Here is a 27,197-nt window from a genome sequence, read left to right as displayed (position 1 = left end):
CTGGATTGCTTTGAAAGCATGGGCTTTCAGGGAGGAGGCCACCTTCAATAACCACATCAACATTGATGAGTATGAGAGCACTGTGAGGGTGTGACAGCTCAAAGTCAGGGCAAATGAGAAACCATTGCTAGATGTGGAGGTTCATGCATTGCTCAGAGCTCGTGTCACTGCCTTCAGGTCAGGTGACAAAATCGCATTAAGATCACTAAGGTTGAACTCTCCTGTGCAATCAGGAAAGCAAAATGTGGGTACGCACAGAGAATCCACAGACACCCGAGTGAAACTGGCAACACAAGGTACCTGCGGCAGGAAAGACAAACTATAAATGACTTCAAGTCAACAATGATAATTCCCTTCCTGATAGGTTGAACTGCTCTTTGCATGGTTCAATGAGTAAAATTGTGTCACGCCGAAGAAGGCCTTGTCTCCTCCTGAAGAATAACAGTCCAACATAACTGCAGCAGAGATGAAGAGGATCCTATCCAGGGGGAAACCACCCAAAGCAGCAGGACCAGACAACATACCTTGTTGGGTGTTGTCGAACTGTGTGGCCCAGCTGATGGAGGACATCTTCAACATCTCACTGCAGCAGTCCACTGTCCCTGCAGGATTCAATTCAGCCACCTGGTGCCCAAGGGAATGACAGTAACTGGACTAAATGATGACCATCTAGTGACCTCTAAGATCATGTAATGCTTTGACAAATATGTCACTGCGACAGAATTGTATTACTTAATCTTTAGGTATATAATATATATTTTTAGCAATATTTTGTGGGTTTGAACACAGGGCCAAACAGACACACCTAATTACACTCAGAGAGAAGCCATTTTTGGAGTCACAAAGTCTGATAAGCAACCCCAATAAAACAAGAAGTGTTTGTTCATTGGAATAGCTAAGACAATGGGGTTGTTCAAGGAGGGGGAAATTAAACAAAAGGCTCTTTGCTTGTTTACCTATGTTGTTAAAATGGAGACTCAGATGGCATCTGTTTAAACAAAAACAGGCTTTGGCTTGTGGTCAGTAGACAGATCGGAAGCACAGGCTCATGAAACTTTTGGAAGAGATAAGTCATATACTTTTAGCATATAGATGTGAAGTAACTTTGAAGTAATTTGAAAGACAGAAATGATGTCATGTCACATGATTAAAGACATTTTCAGAGAATTCCTGAAAACAGAGACATTTTGAAACCAGAAGGTGGTACTTGACCATCCTGTAAGCCACACAGGATTGAAATGCTGTAACATTCTGTGAGTAACACAGACTGACAATGGCTCAGGAAGAGATGACCATTTTGCTGCTTCTCTTTGTCAAGAGAGAGAGCAGTGCTGCAGTGGCATTTTAAATAGCTAATTGTGACTGACCTAATTCTGGGCAAAAGAAAAAAGATAATTCTTGTTTCTGAATTGTAACTATTATAACGATTACTTTGTCAGACTCGTACCTGAATTTGTGAAATCTTCAAGAAAGAAAACACACGTATTGTAATCTCCATGCAAGAGGCGGAAATCATTGGTATGAAGAAACACTTCTCTGAAAACTACTCTGCAAGAAAGTCTGATGTCTCATACTCACTCCATAATTGACAATGAGCAACAATCTGAGTTTCAAAACAAAACTGACTGAACTTTAAAATCATCTCTTCAGAATGAAGCTTGAACTGTAATGGTTTTGGTTTTGCAACACACACACACACACACACACACACACACTTGCCCATGGTGGGGTTAAGTTAATGTTAAGATTAGTGTTAAGTAAGTATTATATTGTTAATAGTTATGAATAAAAAATATTGTTTTGAGGATACCATTTGTGGTGGTATGAGGTATGTACTGGCCTGGACTGCCCTTTCCTTCCCTCTGACCCCTCCCAGGAGATTCCCTAATAAAGGTCTCGACCCAATACCTTGACCCCAGATCACTTCCTGCTTGGATCCAGGCCAGATGCTCTCTGAGCCCCAGCTAAGGTTTAAGTTAATAAAAGCCTTTTGACTCCAATCTACTGTGAGATTGACAAGGAACACTTCTTGTACGAGTGGTACATCTATCAACGGGATCTCCCGAAGGAGCCCGAGCGGGTTCCCTATCGGGGTGGAAAGGAACATAGCTCCCAAGAGATATGAGAGACGATCATGTCTACTCTGCAAGAAATAAATGCAGGTAATGACTGTCTGTATCATGCACAAATGCAAAAGATTTTTTGGTAAACTTACATCTTGAATTCATGCCACTATGTTAGAATTTAAACACTTGCATGCCTGCATTCAGGTGTTCATGGTTCACTTGTAAAAGGTGGAACACTTGCATCTTGTACTCTTGCCTTTCTATAGGAACTCAAACTATGTATGACTGCTTTCAATAGATGTACATGGTGCACTTGTAATAGAGCACAGCAGACTTGTGAATTTAAATAAAAATGTTTATTTCAAATACATTTAATGCGCTACAGATGTGCAAATAATGATGCTTGCCCCAACAGCATTTAATGCATTAAGATTGTGGAAATATCAAATCGTGGTTGAACTGCATTTAAAGCTTTATGACTGTGCAAATATTACAGATGCTCAAATATCGAACCTTCACCCAACTGCATACTAATGTGTAATAGGAACACTCATACATGACCACTTCAACAAGTGACATCACTGAAAATGGAGGAGGATGGATGAGGAAGGGATGATTGAAAAGATTCGTCCGAGAGCTGCCTGACTTCACCCTGCCTTGGTGTCTGATGGAAATACTGGCTCCGTGGTTGTTGAGGGTTACTGCCAGATGAGCGTTTCTGGCAGAACAGGAAGTTGCTGCAGATGAGTATAGAATAACAGATTCAGCATGTCCCTCATGATGGAGCTGTGGTTTTGCACTTCCCTCATGAATCTTTCGAACAGGTTCCCAAACCCAGAAATCTCCTCTCAATGGGTACATTTGTCCACCTCGAGGGCAGACACCTCTGCCTCCCCTTGTCTCTGCCCTCAATCTCTCACAATCCGTGGGCAGCTCATTGCACTTGCACTCCCTCAGTAAATCGTCACAGTCCAGCACCCGGACCACCTCACACATCTCCTGTGCCTGCGCCTAGGAAGCATTCCAACACATGCTACATTAGTTTAACAGCCCCTTATGGGCAGACCCATGTACAAAGGAAGACATGCTGAAGTGGCGTAACAGCCCCTTATGGACAGACCCACGTACAAAGGAACACATGATACATGATGGAATGTGTTGCTCCCGAGAAGAAATAGGGTTTTGCCGGGCTGTTCCGAAAGTGCAGGAGTTGTACTGCTCATTTCAGTTTCCATGCCACTCACTTGATCGGCATCAGGATTGCTGTCTGTGGAGGTTGAAGGTTCAGTACTGACTCTGGTGGATGGTGGCTTTTCAGTGTTGCTCCTTTAATGCCTTTGGTTGAGCAGAACGGCTAGTAGCCCAGATGTCATGACAACACTCAAAATAGGGCCAATCCAATCGCCCCCTGCCACTCCGGCTATTGTTGTATATTAACCTCATGAAACTTACTGCGCAGACTTTTCAACTTGCTGATGACCCTTGACACGGGTAAACCCCTTTCCCTTCAATTTTATAACCATACGATCTAAAGTTGGCCCATCCTTCATTGTGCCACTTACGCGGCGGTGGATTTCATCCTCCGCACGGATGGAGAGGAGCTCGCGGATCTCTGCATTAGTCCAGTGATTGGACATCATGGTCATCTGCAGGCTGCACATTTAAAAATCCCGTGCTGCAATGTCCATTCATTAGTCTGTTCCTGCCAATCGTTTAAACTGCAGGCGTTCCGCAATAATTTCTAGGGCTCCCTGAGGTAAAATGATGGAACAGGAATGAGTCCTTATTCCCATTCCGATCTTTTTACACAGATTGTGTTCTGGAATTTTGGAAATAATTTTCTGGAATGCAGCGACTGTGTAAAAAACATATCTGTCTCCCACCTCAGGAGACAAACTCTCGACAGACATCTTCTATAAGCCCACCCACTCCCATGGCTACCCCACCCTGTCCCCTATGAGGATTCCATTCCATTCTCTCAATTCCTCCAACTCCGTCGTATCTGCTTCCATGCCAGATCATCAGAGATGTCCAATGTTGTTAAATAAACAAATATGGACAGGTTTTCGATTTTACATTTATATTTAATTTGTGTTGTGTATATATGGCCTGTTATTTGTTATATAAGACTTTGTGTGTAGGATTTGTTAAACTCAATAAAATATTTTGAGATGTCCTTCATCAAACAACATGGCTTTCACTCTATCACCATCAACTCGGCACTCACCCATATATCCTCCATTACCTGCACATCTGCCCTGGGCCCCTCTGTCCCCATTTGCAACAAGGACAGGATTCCTTTTGTCCTCACCTACCACCCCACCAATTGTTTCCTTGGGACCTACCCTTGTAACTGCAAGATTACACGTCCACACCACTTCCCTCAGCGCCATTCAGGGCCCCAAACAGTCCTTCCAAGTGAAGCCACATTTTACTTGTGATTCTGCAGGTGTCATCTACTGCATCCAGTTCTCCTGCTGTGGTCTCCTCTACATTGGAGGGACTGGATGCAGACTGGGAGATTGCTTTGTTGAGCACCTCGGCACTGTCCACCACAATAGCATGGGTCTCCCAGTGGCCACCCATTTCAATTCTCCATCCCATTCCCTTGCTAACATGTCTGTCCATGGTCTCAGTACTGCCAGAATGAGACCACCTGTAAATTGGAGGAACAACATTTCATCTTCAAAACAGGCACTCTCCAAATGGATGCCATTAATATCAATTTCTCTGGCTTTCATTAAAGCTTCCACCGTCGACCCTCCATTCCCTGTCTCCGTTCGCACAGACGTGATAAGTTCTACCTAGTCCCCGATCCTATCCAATTAACACCTTTTGTTGCTCTGGATTCCTCCCCCATTGTTTGAATTCCGAGACTTTCTGATATATCCTGCTTTTGTCTTTTCTGATTTTACCTCGAAGGCCTCATGCCCAAAATGTCAGAAATATATCTTTGTCTCCTATAGACCAGCTGAGTTCCTCCAGCATTTCAGTGTTTTTACTACAGTCCCTTCCTCTCCAATACAGTACCCCAGTGTTATACAGTGCACATCCCCGCCAGTACCATATCCATGCCATACATAGAACACTACAGCACATTACAGGCCCTTCGGCCCTTGATGTTGTGCCAACCCATATATCCCTAGTACTAAACCCATCCTACCCTGTAACCCTCTATTTTTCCTTCATTTAGGTGCCTATCTTGTTAGGTATTTACGCCTATATGCATATGACATCATCACCCTCAGCATAATGACCTTTTCATTCTTATATACTGTGTATCACAGGGAATCATTTTGTATTAAAGAATGAATGAAGCACTACGTCTCAGTGTTTGTCCTTAAAACATCAGATACATTACAAAGTGGTGACAAGAATGGAATTTGCACCCTCTTGATGCTCCAGACTTTGGAGTCAAGATTTAAAAGGGAAATGCAAGTTCATTCTCACAGTGGACCCCACAATTTCAACCACAAATAACAAAAGAAGATTCAAAATGGCGGGGGCACAGTTTGGGCTGTTTGTGGAGTCAGAAGAAAACTGGTATGATTATGATCATCACTGGGTAGCCAACAATATTACTGACACTGCGCCTATTAAGCAACAACAAACCACTGAGTTTGAATCTAGGCCCTAAAAAGGGGATACCAGTGATAGCAGCAACAAGAATTCAAAGATGGGTCACAATGCTCACCGCAAACAACTACGATTTAAAACATAAACCAGCAACACAAAATAACCATGTTGATGCACTCTCTCTCCTGCCCCGACCGGAAGTTAAACTGAAAGGCAAGATAATTAAATGGGCGGCGGAGGCTACAGTTATCAATCAAGAACAACTTCACTGTCTACTTATTACAGTGAAAACAATCAGTAAAAATGTACAAAAAGCTATAATATCAAGGGCCAAATGGGTGACCTGAGGCCAAAACGATATTGTTAAGATCCAAAACCTTATTATAGAAGACGCCATGAAATATCAATTGAGGGAGGTTGTTCATTGTGTGGAACCAGAATAATTATCCCTACAAAATAGCAAACAGCTCTATTTTCAGAACATCACAACCACCCTCCAGGGATGGTTCGAATGAAGCCGTCGGCATGAATGGATGCCTGGTGACCCTCGATAGGCCTGGACATTGAGCAATTCATCAGAAGATGTGGCATTTGTCAAGACGTGCAACTCCGAGCCCCTCAAGCCGAAGCGAATCCATGGAGCAGGATTCACATAGATTTCGCAGGTCCGGTCGCGGGGGGAAAACTTCCTCAATGTGGTCGACGCACACTTCCAAATGGCCAGTGGTCGTACACATGAGGAAAACAACAACAGACCGGACAATTGGAAAATGGTTTCCAATAATGGTCCACAGTTTGTATTGGAGGCTTTTAAGTTATTCCTACAGAATGAAAGTATTCAACATTCTTAACAGCATCCCACCACCCAAGCACAAACGGGGAAGCAGAATGTTTTTGTACAGACTTTCAAAAAGGCAATGAAAACAAAGAAATATTTAAATGCATCATGGAGCCACAAAATTGCAGATTTCCTATAGAAACACACCTCACTCTACTACCAAAGGAACACCAGCTGAATTGATGTTTGGACATAACTTAAGAACAAGACTTTCCATAGTACACCCAAACAATGGCCTTCGAACTGAACAATCCACTTCTCCAAGTAAACCTACCAGATCTCTAGAAGTGGGAGAGCCAGTAACAGGTATGAGACTACCGGGATAATAGGGGGCCATGGGTGAGAGGCACTATCCTTAAAAAAATTAAATTCCATGCTGGTGGGAACTAAAATATGGAAACAACATATGGACCAATTGAGAGTTGTGGATGATCCTGTGAGAGATGGGAAAATTGACCTAAAATTATGAACATGGAAGAAACTAAAGTTCATCAGTAAAATGGCTGAAACCAGTTCAAACAGGATAAGTTTGGGGCTTAGGATGCAGGAAAGCAGAGTCAGCACGATTAACATAAGAATCTTCTATCCTTTGTGACAAGACCATAGGACTAAGATAAGGAATGGTAAGGTACAATAGAATGTAGGAAGTTGAGGTAGTCTGGATCAGATAAGGGTCTCCTAGCCCTGGACAGAAGTACCAAGTCATACATTTCTAATTAGCTAACCATACACAGATTTATACATATGAAATTAGCCAACCCTAGATAGAATGAGTCAACTCTGCATATCAAGAGACTGTAGCCCAGAGAATCAGGAAGGTGTGAATAAGGACAATGACATGAAGGGACACCGACAGGATAACCCCCCCTGGTTCTCCAAGTATACTGAAATTGCACGTAGGCAGGCAGGATTGCCTAATGCCAAACCTCTCCAGCAGGAGGCAGAAGAATGTAAGGGGGAGGGTATTCCTACACTGAAATCAACTGTATAAAAGTTGGGTGAGCCCCAGTATGTGTGTGTATTCCCAGGGTAAGGGGAAGCACCCAACTTTGCATTGTTGTAGTAATAAATGTTCTTTGTTCTCAATTTTTGTCTCGAGCAATTTCTTTAAAGGTACTTTAATTCCTAACAAATGGGGGCTCGTCCGGGATCACACTCCCTCCACTGACAGAGTACCCCGACGACGAGAGTAGGTGCACCCTGGCTGATTCAGCTGGACTCACGGGCGACGGGTGGCTGGTCAGTGGAAGAAGCGAGTGATATCCGAGAAGAGGCATTGAGAACAAACGGCGGAAGGACGCGCGCTAGAGCAGTACTGCCAGAACTCGGTAAGAGTATTTTACTTGTTCCTAAGTATGGGAATAGCGGGCAGTAGAGATGAGAGTCCTGACACAGGACGTGACCACCAGATAGCTACGTACAGCCCGCTTGGGATGATGTTATCTGAGTGGGGCACAGGAAAGACCCGCGGTAAAGACAAACTGACGACGGTCAGATATTGTTGTAATGAATGGGTGGGATACCCGGTTAAAGGGAGCTCCGTGTACTGGCCAAAATTCGGATCCGAGGATGAATGGATGTGTGAAGTTTGAACTTATGGCTCTATCAAAACCAGCCAGACAATGTTGAGAGCAGGGAATATGCAGCCTGCTGGCTCAAGGGATCCATTGAACAGCTGGTTTTGAATGAGAAAGAATTCAGGAATAAGAGAGAGGAGGAACCTCTTGTCCCTGAACCACAGGGTTGGGATGTGTTACATTCCCTCCCTCCACCTTATGTTCCTCCTATGCCGGCTCCTATCTTTCCTTCCCCTCCTATTGCCTACCCTTCTGCACCTTCCCCACCTCCCCCACCACTAGAGAAGAGAGAAGAGAGCAGGAGTGGTATGATAACTTGCTCACAAAGCACTCGATTACCACCTCTGTTGGCAGGAGAGAGAGGTAACTTTAATTCAGAACAGCGTGAGACTCTTCAGGAAGAAAGGGCAGAACCCTTTGATTCATTTCCCAGGGAGCAGGAACCCAGACCTAATAAGCCAGAAACCAATTGGATGAGACCACTGCGGGAAGTTCCCATGAGAGAGGGTCTCGGTTTCGTAAATGTGCCCCTGACCAGTACTGAAGTGTGTAACTTTAAGAAAGAACTGACCTCCCTGATAGAAGATCCCCAGGGATGTGCCGAACAGTTAGACCAATTTTTGGGACCAAATATATATACAATATGGGGGTCTCGACATAGAATCCCCAGCAGGGGAACAATTGGTACTAACAGGTTTTGTTACCAACTCAGCCCCAGACATTAAGAGAAAATTACAAAAGACAGAAAATTGGCATGAGCAGGGAATAACCCAGCTTCTACAGATCACACAAAAAGCATTTGTCCAGACATCTGAGGATAAGCAGAAAGCAAAGGCTAACATTTTGATGCAAGCAGTTAAAGTAATAGTAGATGAGTAACATGGAAAAGGCAGGGACTGTGTGCCAGCTCCTGAATGTTGGGAGAAGTGCAGGGAGTGGGAGAGTAGAGAACCAAAGATCAGTAACACTGATCATGGTGAAAGATCAGTATTACTGATCTAAAAGAAAAGTGAGGATTGTGAGAGATGGGAAAATTGACCTAAAATTATGAACATGGAAGAAACTAAAGTTCATCAGTAAAATGGCTGAAACCAGTTCAAACAGGATAAGTTTGGGGCTTAGGATGCAGGAAAGCAGAGTCAGCACGATTAACATAAGAATCTTCTATCCTTTGTGACAAGACCATAGGACTAAGATAAGGAATGGTAAGGTACAATAGAATGTAGGAAGTTGAGGTAGTCTGGATCAGATAAGGGTCTCCTAGCCCTGGACAGAAGTACCAAGTCATACATTTCTAATTAGCTAACCATACACAGATTTATACATATGAAATTAGCCAACCCTAGATAGAATGAGTCAACTCTGCATATCAAGAGACTGTAGCCCAGAGAATCAGGAAGGTGTGAATAAGGACAATGACATGAAGGGACACCGACAGGATAACCCCCCCTGGTTCTCCAAGTATACTGAAATTGCACGTAGGCAGGCAGGATTGCCTAATGCCAAACCTCTCCAGCAGGAGGCAGAAGAATGTAAGGGGGAGGGTATTCCTACACTGAAATCAACTGTATAAAAGTTGGGTGAGCCCCAGTATGTGTGTGTATTCCCAGGGTAAGGGGAAGCACCCAACTTTGCATTGTTGTAGTAATAAATGTTCTTTGTTCTCAATTTTTGTCTCGAGCAATTTCTTTAAAGGTACTTTAATTCCTAACAATCCTATGACCACACCCACGGCTCACAATCCCGAGGAGGTCCCAGATGAAATTCCGTAGGCCCATGCTACTGTCAACATTCTGGAAGCATCTTCGAGAAATGAAACTCCGTCTCAACCGAGCTACCCTCAGCCAAGCAGTCCCATAACTCAATAGAGCACTGCTCAGAGCAGCCCCATGACTCAACCAAGCAGCCCTTTACCACGTCCTGCTCAATCCTACAGTCCTTTGCTACGCTTGAATGGGGGGAGGGGGGGGGGTGTCGCCAAAGACAAACTTCACAGTCCTCCCCATCAACCGAGCTATTACCAAAAAGCAAAGAGTCCGGAGAAGTCGCAAAGTACCCTGGTGGAATCTACCTCTTTGAGACGATCAGAGAAAGAAAAACTTTCTCCAGAGTGACTTAAAGACTATGTCCAATAACTTGGTGATCCAACACATCATACTTACTTGCTCATAATCTTCACCCTTAGTCTACAGACACAACATAGTTATTGTGTATTAGTAAGAATACTGCCCATATGTTATTTGCATAATGCACTTATTTTGTGGGAGGGGAAGTGTTAGGTATTTCCACCTGTGAGGGTATGTAAGGTTCTCACTCTTACATACTGTGTATCATGAGGAACCATTTTATATTAAAGAATGAATGAAGCACCACATCTCAGTGTGCTGTGTTGATCTTTGAAACGTCAGATACATGTCTAAAGTCTCTTAAATGACCCTAATGTTTCAGCCCCCACCCCATCTCAGGCAAGGCATTCCAGGCACCCACAACTCTGTGCAAAAAAACACCCCTGATGTCTCCCCTAAACTTCCCTCCCTTAACTTTGTACACATGTTCTCTGGTGTTTGCCATTCCTGCCCTGGGGAAAAAGCACTTGGCTCTCCACCCTATCTATGCCTTTCATAATCTTGTAGATCTCTATTGTCTCCTCTCATGTCTTCTACGCTCCAAAGAGAAAAGTCCCAGATCTGTCAGACTTGCTTCATAAGACTTGTTTCCCAATCCAGGTAAATCTCCTTTGCACCTTCTCCATAGCTTCCACATCCTCCTTATAATGAGGTGACAAGAACTGAACACAATACTCCAAGTGTGATCTCACCAGAGATTTGTTGAGATGCAACTTGACCTCTCGACTCTTGAACTCAATCCCCCATGAATGAATCCCAGCATCTCATAGGCCTTCTTAACTATCCTATCAACCTGTGTGGCATCATTGAGGGATGTATGGATTTGAACTCCAAGGTCACCCTGCTCATCCACACTCTTAAGTAACCAACCATTAACCCTGTACTCAGCCGTATAATTTGTTCTTCCAAAATGCATCACCTTACACTTATGCAGATTGCATCCCATCTGTCACTTTTCTGTCCAACTCTACATCCTGTCTATTTCCTCTTGTAACTTTCGGCAACTTCAGCTCCTTGTACAACTCCTCCAACCTTCATGTCATCCGCCAATGCACTGATCCATCCTTCCACCTGTCATTCAAATCATTTATATATAAAAAAAATCACAGTTCTTTCTTCCACAACTACTCTCAACTTTCTTCCTGCAAGCCAATTTTTTTTTATCCACACAGCTTCCACTCCTTTCGGTCTGAGCGGCAGGAGAGCGTGGTCAGGGCCGTGGTAGAAGGTGAGCTTCCCGATCGGGTTCCACTCAGCCGCTAACTCCTTTCCCCCAGCCAAATTATATAATTATATTTGGCCCGCAAGATCATTTCAAAAATGTATTAGAGGTGGCCCGCCCTGCAGCGAGAGCCGATGCTGTTTTTTGGTAATGTCACCCCCACCATCCTCCCCCTTCATTGCACATCCTTCCCCATTGTAAGTCTGTCGATGTCATCAGCCGGCAAGCCAGTTGGAAGGCTCCACGCACAACCAGTCACTTCTCCCAACAGTCGTGCGGTGCGGCGGATTGGCGAGCAGCTGTGATTTCCTGTCGGCGCGACGGGCATGGCAGGCTGGGCACGGCCCCCAGGCAGCGCGAGCCCCGCGCGACTGGCACCGGACGGCCCTTCCACAGCGCGAGCGCACTTCTCCCGGTCGCCACGGCCTTCAGCGCTTGCACCCGCGCGGACCCCAGGGATGGCTGGTTCGGCCCTGCATGTGAAGAGAGAGATGGTGGCTGTCCGCAAAGGCTGATCGGCAGCGCGCTGGGCCTGAGTGGGTGGGTAAGCAGGGGTGGGCAGAGGGTGTAGGTGAGGAGTAATGGGCAGGGGAAGTTATGGTGGTGCGAGGGGCAGTTAGAGGGAGGGATGAGTAGAAGGAGGGGTGGATAGGGAAGAGGTAAAAGGGGAGGGGCAGGGCGAGTAGGGGAGGGGTGATTAGAGGGTGAGAGACGGGTAGAGGGAGGAACAGGTTGAGGGGAAAGGCAGTAGAGGGGCGTGTATAGGATGGGGTGGGTAGAGGCAGAGTGAGTGGAGTGAAGGGTGAGTAGAGGTTGTGTAAAGGACTGGTCAGGTAGAGGGATGGTGGGTCGAGGGTGAATAGAGGCCTAGAGCCTGAGGAGTGAGCAGGAAATGCTGAGTCCTGATGCAGGCCAAAATGGACACAGCCTGTGAATGCTGACTACATCTCCACAGGGACCAAATGTGTTTCCCTCAGGTCAAGCAAAGGGTGAACTTGAGCTACCTACTCCTGACCTGTAACATTATCCTCCTAAAATTATATCCTAAAGTTTAACATTACATATGTTGAAAGAAGAGAAAACATGCAGATGTTGTTGAAAATTTTCAATAAATATTTAGTTCGGCCCTCGACTTAGTCCAAGTTTTTAATTTTGGCCCTCCGTGAATTTGAGTTTGACACCCCTGCTCTAGACCCAATTGTTACTGAAATATTTTGCTTGAGAAAAATTGGCATTAGTCCATTTCCTTTGGAGTTCTGAAACCATGCACATAATGAGTCAATGAGGAACAATTAAAACAGTGGTTCTCAACCTTTTCCTTTCCACTCACATACCACTTTAAGTATTCCCTACGCCATGGGTGCTCTGTGATTAGTAAGGGATTTCTTAAGGTGGTAAGTGGGTTGAAAGAAAAAGTTTGAATACCACTGCCCTCACTTTCCATCCAACAAATCTCCGCATCCAACATATTATCCTCTAGAATTTCCACCACCTACAACTTGACCCAACCATCTTCCCCTCTCCTCCTTCCATAGGGATTCTCTCGGTCACATATCCCTTCCTACCCAACGCCTCTTGGCAGATTCCCCTGTTATCGCAGAAAGTGCCACAATGGCACAAACTCCTACTCCCTCACCACCATTCAGGGCTGCAAACCATCCTTCCAAGTGAAGCAGCACTTCACGAGAATCTGCCAGAATCATCTACGGCATCCGGTGCTCCCGTTGTGGCTTTCTCTTCATCTGACATGGACTGGTAGATTGTTTTTCTGAGTACTTACGCTCTCAGCATCAAAGACAGGGATCTTCCAGTGGCCCACCATTTCAATTCTGCACCACACTCCCATACTGACATGCCCGTTCATGGCCTCATATACTGCCAAACCAATACCATCCGTAAATTGTAGTACCACCTAATATTTCATCCGGGCCTTCTCCAAGCAAGTGGCATTAACATCGACCTCTCCAGATTCTGCAAGACTACTCCCTGTTCTCTCACTCTCGGTTTCCTTTTCTCCAGCTTTCCACCCTCTTCTCTCTCCATTCAGAGCCATCTCTCCTTCCACCCCACCCCGTTCGCTGGTGTGCCCTCCTTCTATTATCCATCTCCTGCCTTTGGGGCCGTGCTCTTCCCCCTCTCACCCTCCATCATTTTGTTTAGTCACCTGCCATATTTTTAGATTTCAGATTTATTGTCAGAGTACAGACGCGATATCATAAACAACCTTGAGATTCTTTGTCCTGCTGGTGAAGCAGAATCACCACTTAGAGATAGTGCAAAAAGACAGTACTCAGAGTAAACAAATAAAGAACTATAAACAGATTTTTAAAAAGTAAAATGAACTGATTGTGCAACACAAGGAGAATAAAAATAATAAAGTAAGAGTCCTAAATGAGTCCCTGATTGAGTTTGTTGTAGAGGAGTTTGATGGTGGAGCAGTAGCAGCTATTTCTGATCCGGGGGGTGTGTCTTGTAGCACCTCTACCTCTTTCCTGATGGCAGCCGTGAGAGCAGAGCTGCTGCTCCCTGATGGCGTTCCCCCTAGATGTTCTCAACAGTGGGGAAAGTTTTGCCTGTGATGTCCCGGGCTCCGTCCATTACCTTTTGGAGGGCCTTATGCTCAGTGGCATTAGTGTCCCAATACCAAACAGCGATGCAGCCGGTCAGCACACTTTCCATCACATCTCTGTAGAAATTTGCCAGGGTTCCTGGTGTCATATCAAACCTCCGCAAATTCCTGAGGAGGTCGAGGCGCTGACGTGCTTTCTTCACGATGCCATTGGTGTGTTGGATCCAGGAAAGATCCTCCGAGATAGTGACTCCCAATAACTTAATTTGCTCACCCTCTCCACCTCTGATCACCAGATTGTACACCAAGCCTAAAACATTCGTTATGTCTCTTTATCTTTGCTATATAAAGTCCACTGCTTGACCCGCGGAGATTCTCCAGCGTTTCCTGCAACTGAGGCCTTCAGATCAAAGCAATGCGCTTGGAGACTCAATGCAGAACCACGATTAAATAACGTCTAATTTATCTCAAGCCATTCACCTCTCCCCAGTTCCGACTACGCCCGCATCCTGGGCCTCACCTGTTTCTATTTCACTGTCCGAGTCCGAATCCCCCGCATAATCCTTCAGCGTTGAGAGCACATTCCGCTGGCCCGCCATGTCTCGGCGATGTTTGCAGACGTCATACTCCCGGCAAGTGCGCATGCGTCCCGCGGGCGCGTGGGGCCAGTGACGCCGACAGTGTGCGACCAGAGGCCGCGCTGCCTTGGTGGGGGATGTGTCGCAGGGGCCAGGAGCGGCTTCGCTCGGCCCTCAACAACGTTTTCGGCTTCCACTCCTTTCGGTCTGAGCGGCAGGAGAGCGCGGTCAGGGCCGTGGTAGAAGGTGAGCTTCCCGATCGGGTTCCACTCAGCCGCTAACCCCTTTCCCCCACCTTTGCCTCCCGCCAGTACGCCGCCTCCCCCCCCTTGCCTCCCGGCGGTCCGCCCACCCCCCCCGCCCTCCTCTCTCCCCCCCCCCCGCCCTCCTCTCTCCCCCCCCCCCCCCGCCCTCCTCTCTCCCCCCCCCCCCGCCCTCCTCTCTCCCCCCCCCCCCCGCCCTCCTCTCTCCCCCCCCCCCCGCCCTCCTCTCTCCCCCCCCCCCCGCCCTCCTCTCTCCCCCCCCCCCCGCCCTCCTCTCTCCCCCCCCCCCCCGCCCTCCTCTCTCCCCCCCCCCGCCCTCCTCTCTCCCCCCCCCCCGCCCTCCTCTCTCCCCCCCCCCCGCCCTCCTCTCTCCCCCCCCCCCGCCCTCCTCTCTCCCCCCCCCCCCGCCCTCCTCTCTCCCCCCCCCCCGCCCTCCTCTCTCCCCCCCCCCCCGCCCTCCTCTCTCCCCCCCCCCGCCCTCCTCTCTCCCCCCCCCGCCCTCCTCTCTCCCCCCCCCCGCCCTCCTCTCTCCCCCCCCCCGCCCTCCTCTCTCTCCCCCCCCCGCCCTCCTCTCTCTCCCCCCCCCGCCCTCCTCTCTCTCCCCCCCCGCCCTCCTCTCTCTCCCCCCCCCGCCCTCCTCTCTCTCCCCCCCCCGCCCTCCTCTCTCTCCCCCCCCCGCCCTCCTCTCTCTCCCCCCCCCCGCCCTCCTCTCTCTCCCCCCCCCCCGCCCTCCTCTCTCTCCCCCCCCCCGCCCTCCTCTCTCTCCCCCCCCCCGCCCTCCTCTCTCTCCCCCCCCCCGCCCTCCTCTCCCCCCCCCCCCGCCCTCCTCTCCCCCCCCCCGCCCTCCTCTCCCCCCCCCCCGCCCTCCTCTCTCCCCCCCCCGCCCTCCTCTCTCCCCCCCCGCCCTCCTCTCTCCCCCCCCGCCCTCCTCTCTCCCCCCCCGCCCTCCTCTCTCCCCCCCCGCCCTCCTCTCTCCCCCCCCCCGCCCTCCTCTCTCCCCCCCCCCGCCCTCCTCTCTCCCCCCCCCCGCCCTCCTCTCTCCCCCCCCCCGCCCTCCTCTCTCCCCCCCCCGCCCTCCTCTCTCCCCCCCCCCGCCCTCCTCTCTCCCCCCCCGCCCTCCTCTCTCCCCCCCCCCGCCCTCCTCTCTCCCCCCCCCCGCCCTCCTCTCTCTCTCCCCCCCCGCCCTCCTCTCTCCCCCCCCCCGCCCTCCTCTCTCCCCCCCCGCCCTCCCCTCTCTCCCCCCCCGCCCTCCCCTCTCTCCCCCCCCGCCCTCCCCTCTCTCCCCCCCCGCCCTCCCCTCTCTCCCCCCCCGCCCTCCCCTCTCTCCCCCCCGCCCTCCCCTCTCTCCCCCCCCCGCCCTCCCCTCTCTCCCCCCCCCGCCCTCCCCTCTCTCCCCCCCCCGCCCTCCCTCCTCTCCCCCCCCCGCCCTCCCCTCTCTCCCCCCCCGCCCTCCTCTCTCCCCCCCCCGCCCTCCTCTCTCCCCCCCCCGCCCTCCTCTCTCCCCCCCCGCCCTCCTCTCTCCCCCCCCGCCCTCCTCTCTCCCCCCCCCGCCCTCCTCTCTCCCCCCCGCCCTCCTCTCTCCCCCCCCGCCCTCCTCTCTCCCCCCCCCGCCCTCCTCTCTCCCCCCCCCGCCCTCCTCTCTCCCCCCCCGCCCTCCTCTCTCCCCCCCCGCCCTCCTCTCTCCCCCCCGCCCTCCTCTCTCCCCCCCCGCCCTCCTCTCTCCCCCCCGCCCTCCTCTCTCCCCCCCCGCCCTCCTCTCTCCCCCCCCGCCCTCCTCTCTCCCCCCCCCGCCCTCCTCTCTCCCCCCCCGCCCTCCTCTCTCCCCCCCGCCCTCCTCTCTCCCCCCCCGCCCTCCTCTCTCCCCCCCCGCCCTCCTCTCTCCCCCCCCGCCCTCCTCTCTCCCCCCCCCGCCCTCCTCTCTCCCCCCCCGCCCTCCTCTCTCCCCCCCGCCCTCCTCTCTCCCCCCCCCGCCCTCCTCTCTCCCCCCCCGCCCTCCTCTCTCCCCCCCGCCCTCTCTCTCCCCCCCCCCGCCCTCCTCTCTCCCCCCCCGCCCTCCTCTCTCCCCCCCCCGCCCTCCTCTCTCCCCCCCCGCCCTCCTCTCTCCCCCCCCCGCCCTCCTCTCTCTCCCCCCCCACCGCCCTCCTCTCTCTCCCCCCCCACCGCCCTCCTCTCTCTCTCCCCCCACCGCCCTCCTCTCTCTCCCCCCCCACCGCCCTCCTCTCTCTCCCCCCCCCGCCCTCCTCTCTCTCCCCCCCCCCGCCCTCCTCTCCAGGATCTCTCTGAAGATAATCTAGCGGTTTGACTCTAAAATAAGCTCTAGATAGACTATGAAGTTGGAGAGGAGGGCTTTAACAGTTTGGATGAAATGTCAGCAAATACTGACATTTTTCTCTTCACACCTGTCTGAACTGCAGAGCATTTCCTGTTCTAATTTTGGGTTTCCAACAGCTGCAGAATTTTGCTTCTTGCTCAGAAACCTTAGTGAGTTAAAGACATGAGAGTGAAGTTGATGTGTGCAATGGTAGCTGGGCTGAGGGTGAATTCCGTTCTTGTCCCAGAGGTGAGTGCAAGGATAAACTTGCCTTTTCCTTTTTCCAGGTGATAAAGATGTCTTTATTTGCATGCCCACTGGATCGGGGAAATCTCTATGTTATCAGTTACCCGCCGTGATTGCTGAAGGTGTTACCATTGTGATCTCTCCACTGATCGCACTTATTCAGGTAGGGTTTCTTCTGGTTCTTTCTCAGGTTACACTGGTGGCAGTCAAAGTAGGTGTCAGGTCTGTCTTTACCTCCCAGTACCAATGAAGTGTTCCTTCACCCCAATTCTCTATCTGGTCTAGATTTTGTTCTAAACCCAGACAAAATCCATATCTTTGTGTCATCAGCAAACTGATCTGGCAAGTGTTGAAGTAAGTCCTGAGGTACTCCGCTGGTCAGCCTGTAAAGCAGTCCTTCACAACCACTCTGACTCCTATCACTAAGCTTTTTTTTCCTAATTGGCCTCATATCCCTTGTGCTTGATCCTTCCAGACCAACCTACCATGTAGACCGTACCAAATGCTTTACTAAAATCCATATAAAATAACATCCTCTGCCTTGCTCTCATCTATCTTCGTTGTCACAATATTCAAGTTCATGAGATGCGATTTTCCACATCAACGATTCGGGCCTGTCAGGAATCTGGAAAAACAGGTAGCTGTCTGTGGGAGGGAGAGAGGAAGGAGGAAAAGCACAGTCTGACATGCAAGAGGTAAATAGGTGGATACAGGTGAGAGGGTAGAAGAGAAAGCTGAGGGTGAAGGGGAGAGGGCTAATAAATTTAGCTCTCTGTTAGAAGGAAGGGAAAGGGATGAGGAGATGAAGGAAAGGAGACAGGACTAGAGAAGGAGGGAGGGGGTAGGTGGTAATTTGAGAAATCAATATTGGTGGCATCTGATTGGAAACTCCCAAGATGGAATATGAGGGGTTGTTCCTCCAGTTCCATGGTGGCCTTTGGCTTGGCAGTACATGGATATTGGGAAGTCCTTGCTGTCACAGCAGACAGAGTGAAGGTGCTTTAATGAAACTGTTTCCCAGTCTGCGTCTTGTCTCACTGATGTAGATGAGGTTGCATCAGGAGCATCTAGATTTACAGGAGAAGTGTTGCTCCACTTAGACTGTTTGAAGTGATGGAGGAAGTGCAAGTGTGGTACTTGTGGTCACGGGTAGGTATCAAGATTGCCCTCTTCCTGCCCCCCCATTCCTTCTCAGTTTCTACCATCCTACCTGTATCCACCTATATCACCTGTTAGTCTGTGTTCCTTCCCCGCCTTCCTCCTCATTTCCCACCCCTCCCCTGCCGCCAGAGGTCGATTGCCTTTTAATTCCTATCCATGGATGCTGTTTGTCCTGCTGAGTTTCGCTTGCACTTTTGAACTTTGTATGTTCCCATACGCAAGTCCACATTGGCCCTCTTTAAGTCATCCAAATGTTGATAGATTCTATCACTCAGAATCCACTCTAGCAGTTTTCCTGTCAAGGAGGTACAGAATTTGTGTGCCTGGGGATTGGCTAGCTTGGGTTGCCATTGCAGAGTGTGCAGTGCTAATATCAATATTTTTTTTTAATCTTGCATAGTTTCTATTGCTTTGTCTTGTTTACCATCAAAAGGGTACAATATTTAACATTTGCAGTACACACAGATGCTGGAGAAACTCCGGTCACACAGCATCCATTGGAATTAAAAGATAACCAACGCTTTGAGCCTGATGGAGGGCCCAAGCACAAAACGTTGGTCACCCTTTACTTCCCATCAATGCTGCATGACCCGAGTTTCTCCAGCACCTTTGTGTATTACACTCGACACCAGCGTCTGCAGACTTGTTAAACATCTCTTCATTTTCCTCAGGAGTGCAAAGCTGATAGTGCATAGAACATAATTATGATGTATGTCTTCCTTCCACATGACGTGTGATGTATGTCTTCCTTCCACATGACGTGTGATGTATGTCTTCCTTCCACATGACGTGTGATGTATGTCTTCCTTCCACATGACGTGTGATGTATGTCTTCCTTCCACATGACGTGTGATGTATGTCTTCCTTCCACATGACGTGTGATGTATGTCTTCCTTCCACATGACGTGTGATGTATGTCTTCCTTCCACATGACGTGTGATGTATGTCTTCCTTCCACATGACGTGTGATGTATGTCTTCCTTCCACATGACGTGTGATGTATGCCTTCCTTCCACATGACGTGTGATGTATGCCTTCCTTCCACGTGACGTGTGATGTATGCCTTCCTTCCACGTGACGTGTGATGTATGCCTTCCTTCCACGTGACGTGTGATGCATGCCTTCCTTCCACGTGACGTGTGATGCATGCCTTCCTTCCACGTGACGTGTGATGCATGCCTTCCTTCCACGTGACGTGTGATGCATGCCTTCCTTCCACGTGACGTGTGATGCATGCCTTCCTTCCACGTGACGTGTGATGCATGCCTTCCTTCCACGTGACGTGTGATGCATGCCTTCCTTCCACGTGACGTGTGATGCATGCCTTCCTTCCACGTGACGTGTGATGCATGCCTTCCTTCCACGTGACGTGTGATGTATGCCTTCCTTCCATGTGACGTGTGATGTATGCCTTCCTTCCACGTGACGTGTGATGTATGCCTTCCTTCCACGTGACGTGTGATGCATGCCTTCCTTCCACGTGACGTGTGATGCATGCCTTCCTTCCACGTGACGTGTGATGCATGCCTTCCTTCCACGTGACGTGTGATGCATGCCTTCCTTCCACGTGACGTGTGATGCATGCCTTCCTTCCACGTGACGTGTGATGCATGCCTTCCTTCCACGTGACGTGTGATGTATGCCTTCCTTCCACGTGACGTGTGATGTATGCCTTCCTTCCACGTGACGTGTGATGTATGCCTTCCTTCCACGTGACGTGTGATGTATGCCTTCCTTCCACGTGACGTGTGATGTATGCCTTCCTTTCACGTGACGTGTGATGTTTGCCTTCCTTCCACGTGACGTGTGATGTATGCCTTCCTTTCACGTGACGTGTGATGTATGCCTTCCTTCCACGTGACGTGTGATGTATGCCTTCCTTCCACGTGACGTGTGATGTATGCCTTCCTTCCACGTGACGTGTGATGCATGCCTTCCTTCCACGTGACGTGTGATGTATGCCTTCCTTCCACGTGATGTGTGATGCATGCCTTCCTTCCACGTGACGTGTGATGCATGCCTTCCTTCCACGTGACGTGTGATGCATGCCTTCCTTCCACGTGACGTGTGATGCATGCCTTCCTTCCACGTGACGTGTGATGCATGCCTTCCTTCCACGTGACGTGTGATGCATGCCTTCCTTCCACGTGACGTGTGATGCATGCCTTCCTTCCACGTGACGTGTGATGCATGCCTTCCTTCCACGTGACGTGTGATGCATGCCTTCCTTCCACGTGACGTGTGATGCATGCCTTCCTTCCACGTGACGTGTGATGCATGCCTTCCTTCCACGTGACGTGTGATGCATGCCTTCCTTCCACGTGACGTGTGATGCATGCCTTCCTTCCACGTGACGTGTGATGCATGCCTTCCTTCCACGTGACGTGTGATGTATGCCTTCCTTCCACGTGACGTGTGATGTATGCCTTCCTTCCACGTGACGTGTGATGTATGCCTTCCTTCCACAGGATCAAATTGAGCATCTGCACATCTGGAAGATCCAAGCGCAGTCCCTGAATTCTAAGCTCTCTCTTGAGGAGCGGAAGATGGTCCTGTCGGACCTTTGGCGGGAGAAACCCAATGTCAGGCTGCTCTACGTCACACCCGAGATGGCTGCCTCCAACACCTTTGGTCCCATCATCGATTCCCTACTGGCCAGGAATCTCCTGTCATACCTGGTTATTGATGAAGCACATTGTGTATCCCAGTGGGGGCATGACTTTAGACCCGATTATCTCAAACTGGGGCTTTTACGTAGCAAGACACTTGGTGTTCCCTGTGTGGCTCTGACTGCCACAGCCTCTAAGGAAGTGCAAGATGATGTAATCGCTTCTCTTCAGCTGAAAGAGCCCATCGCAATTTTCAAGAGCCCATGCTTCAGAGCAAATCTGTTCTATGATGTTCTCTTCAAAGAGATTCTGAACGAACCCTATGTCAATCTAAAAGGATTCTGTGAACAGGCACTGGGGAAGAAGAATTCTTCAGGGGTGTGTAGAAGCCTTTGTCTTGCTTTCTGATGGTTTAAAGTGCTACTCTTATATGGGTGGAGAGACATCAATCTCTCTACACTTCACCCAGCTCCAGCAACCATCCCCATGCACGAGATTAAGTAGCAGACATTTTGTTTTCCAGTGCACCATAGGCAAATCTGATTTTTTTAAAATATAAAACACCTTACATATCTCTTCAGATTAAGATCAGGTGGTCTTAAAGTCCCACCTCTCCTCCACAGCTGAAGCCCAACATGAACTGATTACAGCTCAGCCTGTGATCAGTCAATTCAAAGGCGAACAAATCTTGGGGAGTTGGATGGTCTGAGCAACGTAGACCTGATCCATGATCCTTGCTGACTAGAATGGGATTAGCTCAGGTAGGCAGCTTGGTTGGCATAGATGAATTGAGCCAAAGAGCCTGTTTCTGTGCTATATGATTACATGAATGCAGTTATGCTGTTGGTAAAAATAAGATGTAGGAACAGAAAAACAGAAACAGACTATTCACCCCATCGAGTGCATGAGCTGATACTATGTTCCCACTCAGCCATGGCTAATCAAGAACCTATTAATCTCTGCCTTGAATGCGTCCAATGCCCTGGCCTCCACAGCCACCTGTGGCAACAATTTCCACAGATTTACCACACTCTGGTTAAAAAAATTCCTCCGCATCTCCGTTCTAACTGGACACCCTTCATTCCTGAAGTTGTGCCCTCTTATCCTAAGCTTTCCCACCATGGGAAACAACCTTTCTACACTATTCTGTCCACGCCTTTCATTGGAAATATTTCAACGAGATCCCTCCTTATTCTCCTAAATTCCACTGAGTACAGTCCAAGAGCCGATAAACGTTCCTCATATGATAACACTTTCAATCCTGGAATCATCCTTGTGAACCTCAGAACCCTCTCTCATGACAGCACATCCTTTCTTGAATGAGGAGCCCAAAGCTGCTCACATTATGCCAAGTGAGGTCTCACCAGTGCTTTGTAAAGTCTCAACATCCCATCCCTACTCTTGTATTCTATTCCTCTTGAAATTCAGACTTGGTGGAAAGAGACAGGTATGGGAGCCCTGGAGGGCCCTGCCCAGGTTTGGCAACTGCTGAATGCTGAGTGTGGAAGGTACAGAGAAAACGTATGAAAAGGATGTTTAGGAAGTCAAAGCAAGGGCATGAAAATATATTGGCAGATAAATTAAGGAAACCCCGTCGGGGACTGCGAGAGTGAGCTGTGGAGAAGCCTTTAAAAAGCAACGGGACAGGTCGGTGCTCTTTTTAATCTTTTCCTTGACCAATTTGCTGTAGCCAATAAAAAGAGAGGCTCAAGTGGAGCGGCCAGTGTGTGAGTGGCCCAAAGTACGAGTGGTGGTCTCTGGCTTTGCCATAAGTGGCTTCAGAGAGCAGAGATTAAAGACTGGAGTGGCACGGTTAGCACAATGCTGTAAAAGCACCAGCGATCGAGACCGAGGTTTGAATCCTGCACTGTCTGTAAGGAGTTTGTATGTTCTCCCCATGTCTGTCTGGGTTTTCTCCTACCGTTCAAAACGTACCGGAGGTGTAGGTTAATTGGGTGGTATGGGCTTGAGGACTGAAATGGCCTGACTAAATTTAAAATAAAATTTAAAAAGGTCAGGTAAGATCTTGGCATGGTAACGAAGAATAGGTAGTGGGATGGCAGCAGAATGCTCAGATTTCAGAATGGAAAATCTGGGGCAACACAATTGTCCCTGATGATTACAACTTTGGGAGGTGCATCTTGCAGACCAATGGACAAGAATAAAAGCAGACAAAATGTTAAATTGTTTAATTGGGGAAGGGCTAATTATGATGGGATGAGGCAAGGAACTAGGGAGAGTAAATTGGGAACAGATGACCTTGGGAGACAGCACAGAAGTAATGTGGAGGATGTTTCTGGACCTGGGTTGGTTTATCCCAGTGAGACAGGGAAAAAGGAACCGTGGATGACAAAACAGGTGAGGCAGCTAGTTAAGAGTAAGAAGGAAGCAAACATTAGATTTAGGAAGCAAAAAACAGGAACGGATCATGAGAATTGTATGGTAGTCAGGAAGGAACGAGAAAATATTTAGCAGAGCTAGAAGGGAACATGAGTAGATTTTGGCAAGTAGGATTAAGGACAACTCCAAGGAGTCCTATGTTTTTATGAAGAACAGAAAGATGACCAGAGTGAAGGGTAAAGGAGGCAAAATGTGTCTGGAGGATGGGGAACTCCTAAATGAATACTTTGCTTCATTATTCACCAGAGAATAGGACTTTGGTCAAGGTGAGGTCAGAATAGATCAAGCTTATTGTGCTGGACAATGTTGAGATTAAGAAAGAGGAAGTGGTGGATCTTCTTAAAAACATTGATTGGTAACTCCCTGGGACAGGATGAGATGTACTCCAGGTTTTTATAAGAGGGAGGGGAATTTAGACAGATTTTGGAAAGATATTTTCTAAACTTTATCAATTATTTTTAAGATTAAAATAGAACCATGTCTGTTATTTGTTTGGTTTTTCATGTGAACCAGATATACTTCTGTCTGCAACTCAGGAGAAAGGTTTACCCTTTATCACGCTGATAACCAGATGAACAATTATATTGAAATGGAAAGATGGCTCTTCACCTCCCTATACCCAGTTGTTACATGATGTAATGTTCTATTTAAGCTTGGAGGAAAAATAGTTACAGCATTAAAGATTCAAAGTTTCAATTTGTAAAGATGTGGGGCCCATTCATGAATGGAAGAATTAAAAATTTTGAGTGTTCTGGAGATTCTCTGTCTGACGTCTGGAGGTCACTATCCATTCCATAAGTTCCCTTTTCTTTTACAAAGCTTATCTTATTTAGAAGGATGGGGTAGATTAGATTTAGTTTTCAGGGTTTTTTTTTGTTTATCTTTTCATCACTTTTTTATTTGGATTAATTTGGTAAATCTGAGTTTAACATGTTTATCATAGATTGATTAATTCAATAACTTGTTTTGCATTTGGATTAAGGAGCTGTTTAATGTTGTTCCATTTTTTGTGTACTTGTATGACTTATGTGTTTTTCTTAAAATTTTGTATGTAAGTTTATATGTTAAACTCAATAAAAATATTTAAAAAAAAAAAAGGGAAGGTTGGGAAGAGATAACTGGGGCATTGTCGATGATGTCCTTGGCCACAGGGAAGGTGCCAGAGGTTTGGAGAATGGCAAACATGGTCCCTTTGTTTAAAAAAAAAGGTAATAGGGTTGCATCAGTGGTGGGCAAACTAGTGGCGAAGATTCTTAAGGATAGGATTTACAAGCATTTAGAGAGGTGCCGTCTTTTAGGGGATAGACAACATGGCTACCGAGAGATAAGGTCATGCCTCACGAGGCTAATTGAGTTTTTTGAGGAAGTCACAAAAGGAAATTGATTAAGGTCGGGTAGCAGATGTAAGGTATCTGGATTTTGAAAGGTATTTGACGGTCCCTCGTTCAAGAAATCATGAGGGATGGGATTCATGGAACCTTGACTGTGGATTACGGAATTGGCCTGCCTGCAGAAAGAGGAGGGTAGTAGGGGACAGGAAGTATTCTGCCTGGAGCTCGGTGACTAGTGGAGTTCCACAGGGTTCTGTTCTGGGACCACTGTTCTTGTCCTGGTGACGAAGTAAAAGGATGGGTCAGTAAGTCTGCAGATGATATGAAGGTTGGAGGTGTGGGCAGTGCTGAAGGCTGTTGTAGGGCTACATCAAGATTTAGGCAAGATACTGGAAAATTGGCAGAGTTCAATCCGGATAAGTGTAAGGTGCTCTATTTTGGCAGTTCAAACATGAAGACAGCACACATGGTGGGATACTTAACAGTGTAGATGATCAGAGGGACCTTGGGGTCCAAATCCATAGATCTCTTAAGTTGGTTGCATAGGTTGATGTCAGTGAAGAAGGCATATGGTATGCTGGACTTCATTAGTCAGGGAATTGAGTTCAGGAGTTGTGAGGTTGGAAAATGTGTCTTCGGAGGTAAGATTAGCAGAGCTAAGCCTTTTCTCTTTGGATTGAAGGACAAGAGGTGACTTAGGCTGACAAGATTGAGAGACATAGATAAGGTAGATAGTCAGCACCTTTTCCCAGGGTGGGAGTACCAGACATCTGTACAAACTGGGGGGGAGGAGAGTTTAGGGGAGACATCAGGGATAATTTATTTTTTTTAAAAACAGAGTTGTGGTTGCCTGGAATGAATTGCAAGGGATGGTGGTGGAGGCTAGAACATGGGGATATTGAGAAACTCAAGCACATGGAGATAGATTCATATTTTTTTGGTAGGTATATATAGGTCAGTACCACATCGATGGCTGAAGGGGCTGTTCTGTGCTGCAAGGTTCTATGTATGGATTAGAAGGGAAAGAGTGGGTTCTATTTGAGACTGAGACAGCAGACTATGTGTGAAGGCATGTGTAAAGTGTTGAATCAATACTGTCTTTTAGGTAGGAGAGGGAATGTAGAATGCATTGATATTAAGGATGAATAATTTAAAATAGTGGCAATAATGTATGGGGAGAAGATTCTGGCATCTCTAACAGCAGCAGTTAACATGAAGGATATCCTCTGTTCCTAAAGGAATGACGTCACTAAACAGGTCTGTCTGTAATTTATGGGCAACAAGTGGATTGTAGAAGTTTGGAAGGTGAGGTATTTCTAATTAAAATGGGAGCAAGGGATGGACCGAGTAACCCAGGAGTCAGTTTGCTTCAGTATTGGAAACAACAGTGGGGTATCTTCCAAGGATCAACATCAAACAGCATGTCCATCCTCTGCATTCATTCAAATTGTTGGTTAATTGGGTGGCACAGGTTTCAATGGTTGGAATTGGTTTCTTGCGTTCTGTAAATAAAATTGGGGGAAAAAAAGTGTTAAGATGGTTTATGACCTTAACATTTTTTTTGTAGATGTAGCAAGAAGTGTTGATGAAGGCAGAGCAGCGATGAGGTAAACATTGATTTTAGCATGCTGCCTTTTAGCCCCAATTGTTCATGGCTGACATCTGTCTGTTGTTAGTTGTTCTCTCCCTTTCTCTCTTCGTAAGTGTAAGTTGATGCATCTCCTGAGGGAATATAAGGCAAGTTATCCTTTGCTCAAGAAATGGGAAGAATTCAAGAAATATAGGCCAGTGAACTACTCTGATGGTAGGGAAGCTATTGGAGGGGATTCTTAGGGACAAGATTTGTCTGCATTTGGAAATGCATGGCCTGGTTTTTGGACAGAAAACATGTCAGTATCTAAGGTATGTTTTGTCTTACAAAGCTATGCAAAAGAGAGGGCAAAGAAGGAAGCAAAAATTAGTTGAAAGATAGAGGAATGGAAACTTAAAAACTTGGAGAAGGCAACTAAAAAGTGAATTAGGAAGGAAAAGAGAAATTGTGAAAGGTTAGCAAATAATATTCTTTTTAAATATTTTGAGTTTAATATACAAGCATATATTAAAAAAATAAGTTATAATAGTGGTTCATTTGTATACAAGTAAACATACAGGAAAAAAAAATTAAAGCATATAAAACTACATCAATAGTTACTTGTAATACCGCAAACTATGATAGAAATGATGTACGTAACCATGCCAGACCCATTTATTGAAATAATTTGATAAAATATTAAAGGAAAAGAAAAAAAACTACAAACTAAATTTAACTTACCCCCCCCCCCAAC

The 27,197-nt window shown here is 47.7% G+C and overlaps 2 protein-coding genes across 11 annotated transcripts in view; one reads left to right on the top strand and one right to left on the bottom strand.

Moving 5' to 3' along the window:
* Window positions 1-14,734, bottom strand: part of sap30bp (SAP30 binding protein) — a 113,388-nt gene extending 98,654 nt beyond the window's left edge. The window contains exon 1 of the mRNA XM_069929325.1: window positions 14,495-14,734. Within this exon, the coding sequence (XP_069785426.1) occupies window positions 14,495-14,618 (124 nt within the window). The 5' untranslated portion in view covers window positions 14,619-14,734. The remainder of the gene's footprint in view (window positions 1-14,494) is intronic.
* The window catches only part of recql5 (RecQ helicase-like 5), a 103,511-nt gene continuing 90,968 nt past the window's right edge, over window positions 14,655-27,197 (top strand). For 8 of the 10 annotated variants that reach the window (XM_069929318.1, XM_069929316.1, XM_069929315.1 and 5 more), the window contains exons 1-3: window positions 14,655-14,798; window positions 17,414-17,535; window positions 21,002-21,520. In XM_069929318.1, the coding sequence (XP_069785419.1) occupies window positions 14,690-14,798; window positions 17,414-17,535; window positions 21,002-21,520 (750 nt within the window). In that variant the 5' untranslated portion in view covers window positions 14,655-14,689. The remainder of the gene's footprint in view (window positions 14,799-17,413; window positions 17,536-21,001; window positions 21,521-27,197) is intronic. The other 2 variants (XM_069929320.1, XM_069929319.1) reach the window with 2 other exon arrangements.

This window comes from Narcine bancroftii, chromosome 3, assembly GCF_036971445.1.
Source record: "Narcine bancroftii isolate sNarBan1 chromosome 3, sNarBan1.hap1, whole genome shotgun sequence".
In the NCBI taxonomy this organism is placed as follows: Eukaryota; Metazoa; Chordata; class Chondrichthyes; order Torpediniformes; family Narcinidae; genus Narcine; species Narcine bancroftii.
Note: the sequence above shows the minus strand (reverse complement) of the source record. Positions and strands in the feature narration are given on the sequence as shown.